The 7,715-nt window shown below is 50.1% G+C and overlaps 1 protein-coding gene and 1 pseudogene across 1 annotated transcript in view; one reads left to right on the top strand and one right to left on the bottom strand.

Moving 5' to 3' along the window:
• LOC104988938 lies at positions 1-691 on the top strand (annotated as a pseudogene).
• ALG1 (ALG1, chitobiosyldiphosphodolichol beta-mannosyltransferase) overlaps positions 1-4,451 on the bottom strand; it is a 14,220-nt gene extending 9,769 nt beyond the window's left edge. The window contains exons 1-4 of the mRNA XM_010840439.1: positions 4,227-4,451; positions 3,176-3,253; positions 2,739-2,842; positions 958-1,106 (exon numbers count right to left, since the gene is read on the bottom strand). Coding sequence (XP_010838741.1) covers positions 958-1,106; positions 2,739-2,842; positions 3,176-3,253; positions 4,227-4,434 — 539 coding nt within the window. The 5' untranslated portion in view covers positions 4,435-4,451. The remainder of the gene's footprint in view (positions 1-957; positions 1,107-2,738; positions 2,843-3,175; positions 3,254-4,226) is intronic.
• Positions 4,452-7,715: the final 3,264 nt, after the last annotated feature.

Here is a 7,715-nt window from a genome sequence, read left to right as displayed (position 1 = left end):
ATGTCTGGCAGGCGGTGGTGGTCCAAGGCCATTTGTGCTGGCCGTAAGTGGGGTCTACAGATCCAGAGGGAGCACACAGCTCTCCCGAAAACTGAGGGTGTATGTCCTCGAGATGAAGCTGAACTCTATCCAGGTAAGAGATGTACTTGTGTGTACAAAGCAAAGAACAAGTGACTCCTGGCGTCACCTCACAAACCAGAGTAATCTGGGGAAAGACAACTCACGCTCATGGAAACATGAGTGGCATGGTTTCTGCCAAATTCTGAAGCAACCTTCCTGCTAAGAACACTGGACACAGAATCCATGTGACACTGTACCCTTGGAGGATTTAAACTTATTGAAAAGTAAATAAATAAAAGTGTGGATTTGTTAAAGAAAGGAACATGGCATTGCTTCCTCCTGCAAGCAGAGCCTGCTCCCGAGGCCCTTCTTCCCTCCCCCCAGCTCACAGCTCACAGACAGCGGCCCCCACTTTGCATCTGGGGATCTGGTCTGCGTGCACCAGGGACCCCAGCTCTCTAGCTGAGCACTCGTCCCAAGCCTGAGACAACAGGGTATTGAAGCGCCCCAGGCTCAGTGGGGGTCAGAGGACACCAGGTGAGCAGGAGTCAGGCTTGCTCTCTCCACAGAGCCGGATGGGATGCAGATGAGAGCAAGGGGCTCCCAGGACCTGAGAAGCACCTCCAGAGGGAAGTGTGGGAAGAGAAAGGTCCTAATGACACCCTTTCTGAGCTCAAAGTTGGCCCTTTCTCAAGATTTCTCAGTTTCATGGGCCAACAAATGCCCTTCTTTGCTCAGGCCTGTTTTTATCACTGGTCACGAGCATCATGCCAACACCCAGCCTTGCCCTCGCCCCTACAGGGCACACAGGGGACCAGCTTCCCCAGGTCTCTGCACTGGCCCTTCTTCCCACTGCAGTTTGGAGTCAGTGTCTGCACCCTCCTTCCAGACCCTCACCACTTGGCCAGCAGAACGAGGGGGTGGCTGGGGCCGTGCACCAGACCCATAATGGAGTAGCCGTAGTTGTGCCAGTCGACGACAAGCTTGCTCCCACGGAGGCAGCCCGCGAACCAGCAGACCACAATGGCGGGCAGGCCTGGAGGGTTCTAGGAAAGAGAGACTTGAATGAAGAGGAGGAAACCAGACCATGGTTGAGAATAAACCAAGCGAGAATAACGTACATGGCAAAGAGTCAATTCTGTTTACAGAGCTCTTGAAAACAGATAAGCAGAAGACCCCTCTTCTTCACCAAAAAGTATAAAAAGTCATAAAAAAGAAAGCTGATCAGATGTCCATGACGGTCCAGTGGCCAAGACTCTACATTCCAATGCAGGTAGCCTTGGTTTGATCCCTGGTCCTGGAACTAGATCCTACACGCCACAAATAAGGCTCAGCACAGCCAAATAAATAATTAAAAAGAAAGAAAGAAAAGAAAATTGATCAACGTAAAAAGTCCAAGAGCACTGATACTCAAGGAGACAAAAAATGGAACAAGGAGGTACCATTTTTCACCTGTCAGAATGGAAACTCAAAACACTTATGATGCCTGGTGGTGAGGATGAGGGGGGAAAGGCCTCTCTGTTGGGTAGGGGGATAAAATGACCCAACCTTCTCTAGTACTATCCAGTAACCACATTTTACAGTATATGGACTCTGACCAAACACTTCCCTTACTGGGAATTTATCCTAAAAGAGAAACTGCTGCTGCTGCTAAGTCACTTCAGTCGTGTCTGACTCTGTGCGACCCCATAGACGGCAGCCCACCAGGCTCCCCCGTCCCTGGGATTCTCCAGGCAAGAACACTGGAGTGGGTTGCCATTTCCCTCTGCAATGCATGAAAGTGAAAAGTGAAAGTGAACTCGCTCAGTCGTGTCTGACTCTTAGCGACCCCACAGACTGCAGCCTACCAGGTTCCTCCATCCATGGGATTTTCCAGGCAGGAACACTGGAGTGGGTTGCCATTTCCTTCTCCAATGCATGAAAGTGAAAAGGGAAAGTGAAGTCGCTCAGTCATCTCCGACTCTTAGCGACCCCATGGACTGCAGCCCACCAGGCTCCTCCGTCCATGGGATTTGCCAGGCGAGAGTACTGGAGTGGGTGCCATCGCCTTCTCCGAAAAGAGAAAGTGGACCCATGCAAAAGACATATGTTCACTGATGCTCTTTGCCACTTTGCCAGATATGTTTAAAAAAAAAAAAAAACAGGAACAATCTGAGTGTTTATTAAGATGATACTAAATAAATACATCAGGGTATATATCATACTGGGATACGATACAGTCAATTAAAAGAAGGAACTTTTCTGTTAAAAAGCAGTGACAATAAGAAGCTAAAACCATAACTTCAGAACTAGAATGAAGACCTAGTTCAAATCCTGACTCCAGCACTTCCCAGCTGTGTGACAACAGAACCTCCCTAGGTTCAGGTTTTCTCATCTCTAAGTGTACATAACACAAGAACCTATTTCTTAGGATTGTTGTGAGGAATTAAATGAGATAATGCATGTAAAACATTCAGATATGTGGTAAGTAACTATCTGCAATGACACTGAAAAACAGAAAGGATGGGTATCATAAAGAGGATGGACACAGACCACAGGCTCCTAGTCAAGTGTTTAGAAGTTTATATACACACACATGAATATGCAATTCATCTACCAGTTTGTACATTTTTAAGACTAGAATGTAAAGAAAATTATTAACAGTGGTTCTCACAGTGGGAGGCGGGGCTGACACATACCTGGAGAAAGATGTAGGCTGCTGGCTCCGTGCACATCAACTTCCACAGCAAGTGTACTGCCTGGAATACAACTTTGACCCCGTACTGGAGGACATGGGGCCCAACTGCAAGACAGAAAACAGCTGTCACTAGTGAAGGCTGTTGGTGTTTAGTCACTAAGTTGTGTCTGACTCTTTGTGATCCCATGGACTGTGGCCCACCAGGCTCCTCTGCCCATGGGATTTCCCAGGCAAGAATACTGGGGTGGGTTGCCATTTCCTTCTCTGTGGGATCCTCCCCAACCAGGGACTGAACAGGCATCTCCTGCCTTGGCAGATTCTCTACCAGTGAGCCACCTGGGAAGCCCCGCTAGTAAAGGAATTCTTGGTAATTTGCAGATGCCCCCCCAAACACCCAAACACACACACACACAGAATCTAGAGTTGAGTGCTTCCTACCTGCAAGTCTCTGAAGGTCTGTCAGACCCACAATCTGAATTTTGTCGCTCTGCAAGAGCTCATCGTGGGGTTTGGAGTCTGAAAAGAATGTCCTCTTTAATGTGCTGGACAAGACAACCTAATTTAAAGTCTGATGATCCCTGCCCCACCCCTCACCCCCTCCCCAGACTGAATAAGGAAGAGCCATTTTGGAAAGTAAGACTTTCCCAAACCTCTCTGTTCCTCAGTAGCCAAAACAGAGAATGAGGCCAGTTCTTGTCCAGACTTCTCTAGACCAACCACAGAAGGAGGGCCAGAATCTTATCCACTTTCACTTAACACAATGCCAGGTACACAGCAGGCACTAAAGCTGACCTAGGTTTCCTGGATGATGGAATTATCACATCCCAGGGAGACCTCTAGGAAGTCCCACTCCCACCCCTGACCCTGGGGTAGCAGACTCTAAACAAGGACCTGAGGCAACCAGTGCTATTCCGGCTTTCCCCTGATATGGGGTATGTTTAGAGCTACCTCCTGAAAATGTCAACGTGGGGTAAGATGGAGGAGCAAACACCGCTGCCCCCTAACACTAAGGGGAAAAACTGGGCATGCTGAGAAAATGAAACATCTCCTGCCTGCAGAACTCTGCACTGAGGGTGAGGAATGGAGACAAGTTGCCCGTCGGCTCAGACACAGCCTCAGAGATGTGCTTACCAGCACTGGCCCTGGGGGTCACACCCATCTGGGTTCCAGTCCCATCTTTCCACTTACTAGGAAGAATAAGACTATGCACTGAGTTCATTTAGCTTAGCACAGTCCTGGCATATGGCAGGCGCTAGGTTAATGCTGATGTGTTCCTAGGTCTCTAGAACATCCAGGCTGGGGCGGAGGCGGGGGTGCAGAAACCTGGCAACATCTGTCCAGGCCAGAACAGTCTCAGAGGGCTGCCTGAGGGAGGAGAGAGAGAAAGCGGGCGCCCTCGGCGCGGCCACCCTCTCCCCCACCGGGGTGGTCAAAGCCGAGGGTCAAAGGCTGACAGAGCAGCCTCCCTCCCGGAGCCCCGGACACTCACTGCAGAACCCCAGGAGGGTCACGGAGAAGCCGCTCTTGGCCAGTGACAACGCGTGGTACTGCATGCGGGGGCTGCGGCCCACGTCGCCCAGCACCACGACAATAACGTGGCGGGCCGCGCGCCCCCACCGCCAGTGCTTCCACGCCACCAGCAGCAGCGGCGGCAGGAATAGGGACAGCGCCAGCAGGGCCACGATAGAGGCCGCCATCTTGGCGGGTCGGCGTCCGTCACGTGACAGCGCTCCCGCAGGCCGGGCGCGCAGTGCGCAGCCGCAGACCGGGCCTCCGAGGTGGGCGGAGACAAGAGGGGCGGGAACCTGGTTCCCTAAGCTGCGGTCCACGGAACCTCCGAGGAGCCCCTGGGAGCCGAGCTTTGGAGGTATTAGGGTAAAGTTGTTATTATGTAGGGAGCTAGGAACATTTTTTTCCCTTCATATTTCTAAGATAATTCACAAATATAGTGAAATAACAGTTCGTTTGAACCTTGTATAATGTTGAGAAAAGGGGCGAGATGCCAAAATACATACCTGCTGGTTCTAGCATATAAAAATCAAAATGACTATTGTACGAAGTCAGGGGGTGATCTGCTTTGGAGGATTAGGGAGTGAGTTGGGGTGGGGGCAGTTGTGAGCTGGTGGGGAGGCGGGTGGTGGGCTGTTTCTCGATCTGAGTGCTCGTGAGGTGGGTGTGGTCCGTTTGGGAAAATTCATCAAGCAGCGAACTTACTCATTTTTCAGGATGTATGTTGTACTTGAGGTAGCGCTAGTGGTAAAGAGCCTGCCTGCCAATGCAGGGGACTTTAGAGATGCAGATTCTATCCCTGGGTCAGGAAGATCCCATGGACGAGGGCAAGGCAACCCACTCCAGGATGCTTGCCTGGAGAATCCCATGGACAGAGAGGAGCCTGGTGGGCCACAGTCCATAGGGTCGCAAAGAGTTAGACAGGACTGAAATGGCAGCTCAGCACATGTTGTACTTGAATAAAATGTTTAAAATAGAAAAAGGAAATTCCCTGGAGGTCCAATGGTTGGGACTTTGCCCTTTCACTGCTGAGAGCTGAGTGGGGGAACTAAGATTCCAAAAGCAACATAGCATAGCCAAAAAAGAAAAAAAAAATAAGAAAAATAAATATATATATAGAGAAAAAAGGACAAGGAAGGAAGTAAAAACCATAATGATTTTAAGTATCCACTGTAGTAAGGGAAAGTTTCACTAACCCTCCTGTCTCAGCTCCCAAGGTAACCACACTAAAGAATTTTGTGTGGGTTTCTGTAACAGCGTTTTTACTTTAAAAGGGGTCCCCTTGAAGTCACCCCACTGCCCTCACCTTGGGAGCTGCCCCAGAATCTGCACAGCGACCACCTGCTCTAGAGGGTTCCCCCCACCCACCCACTCACATGTTAGACAAAAAATCAACACAGCACCTCCTCCATTAATGAGAACCCAGACAGAGCAGCACCAGGGGCCCTAGAACCCAGCTCAGGACGTGGCACGTAGGTCATTTGCTTCTCACAATAGCCCTGTGACTCCTGAAAGTCACATCCTTAGTGAGTGTGTGGCAGAGGCAGGGCTTAAAACCCAAGCAGAAGAGGGTGAGGAAGGAGGAGTAAATATGTATAGATGGAAGGGTGGACAGACAGTCACCTGTGGGCAGCCTCAACACCCCAGTTTCCAGGGAGGCCCTGCCTTCAGTTGTCTTGCTGGGGTCATGAGACCGGAACACGGACTCCGCCCCTCCAGGCCCCCTCTCTGGTGGGACCGGGCTGGGATCCAGAGACCCCGGCCTCAGGGGCTTAATGTTGAGCACATCCCTCTCTGTCAGCTGGCTTTCCTGACCTGTAAACTAAGGGAGGGGGACTTTACACCTGAGAGGCCCCCTCTTGTTCTTATGATCTAAGAGGTTAAGGACCAGGGGCCCCAGCTGTGACAAACCAGGAGCAAACACCTTGTCCTGGAAGATGAAACCCTGATTGGGGAAGGCGTTGGGATCATTTCTCTAGGGAGAGAGGAACAAGATGCCGCACCTACCAGACCTGCTTGTCCTGCTCGCCCACTTGGCCGACATCACACGTGGAATTCAATCCTTCTGTAGGTCAAGAGGGTATTGTTTCCCTTCCAGATACAAGGCTGGACCCTGGCGGGATTTCCCAATGGTTATGTGGACTGCGGCGTGAATCCCTGTACCACCCTAGCTGTGAGACAGTGGGTTGTAATAAGTCATTTACCCCCCAGAGCCTCAGACTTTACAGTATAAAAGAGGACAAGTATAGTACCCACGTCAGGAGTTTGTTGCAAGGATTAACAGAGGGGATGATGGTGACAAGCTTCTCCTGGAACAGTTGTGCTCAGTGGCACACCCAAGGGAGCAAATACTGGTTCTTGAGAAATAAAAAAGACTTTATACTTTTTTTTTTAAGCTTTTTTTGCATGAAGCACAGATACAGGGACCTCCCTGATGGTCCAGTGGCTAAGACTCTGTGTTCCCAATGCAGGGGGCCCAAGTTCAATACCTGGTCAGAGAACTAGAGCCCCCCGTGCCGCAGCTGAGAGTTCACATGCAGCAACTAAAGATCCCACGTGCCACAACTAAGACCTGGAACAGCCAAAGAAGTCAATAAATATGTGATGTGCGCGTGCTCAGTGGCTCTGTCGTGTCTGACTCTTTGCAACCCCATGGACTGCAGCACTTCAGGCCTCCCTGTCCTTCACTATCTCCCAGAGTTTGTGCAAACTCATGTCCTTTGAGTCGATGATGCCGTCTAACCACCTCATCCTCTGTCACCCTCTTCTCCTCCTGCCTTCAGTCTTTCCCAGCATCAGGGTCTTTTCCAGTGAGTCGGCTCTTCAGGTGGCCAAAGTATTGGAGCTTCAGCTTCTGCATCAGTGCTTCTCATAAATATTCAGGGTTGATTTCCTTTAGGATTGACTGGTTTGATCTCCTTGCAGTCCAAAGAACTCTCAAGAGTCTTCTTCAACACTATAATTGGAAAGCATCAATTCTTCGGCACTCAGCTTTCTTTATGGTCCAACTCTCACATCCATACATGACTACCAGGAAAACCATAGTTTTGACTATATGAACCCGTCACTTTGTCAGCAAAGTGACGTCTCTGCTTTTTAATACACTGTCTAGGTTTGTCAGGGATTCCCAGGTGGCACTAGTGTTAAAGAATCTGGCTGCCAAAGCAGAAGATATAAGAGACCCGGGTTCCATCCCTGGGTGGGGAAGATTCCCTGCAGAAGAAAACAGTAACACACCCCAGTATTCTTCCCTGAAAAATCCCATGTAGCCTGGCGGGCTACAGTTCATGGGGTTGCAAAGAATTGGCTTTCCTTCCAAAGAGCAAACCTCTTTTCATTTCAAACTTATTTCAAACAAAGCAAAATAAAGCCAAACCAACTTTGCAGTTGCTTAATCAGAGATGTAGCCTGTGGGCCTGGAGAGTCAGGGGTGAGAGGAAAGGATGGTTCCTCTCCCAAGCCTGCAGCC

Source organism: Bison bison, unplaced genomic scaffold, assembly GCF_000754665.1.
Source record: "Bison bison bison isolate TAMUID 2011002044 unplaced genomic scaffold, Bison_UMD1.0 scf7180017864144, whole genome shotgun sequence".
Lineage (NCBI taxonomy): Eukaryota > Metazoa > Chordata > Mammalia > Artiodactyla > Bovidae > Bison > Bison bison.
The sequence above is the reverse complement of the archived record's forward strand: the minus strand, read 5'-3'. Positions and strand labels throughout refer to the sequence as shown.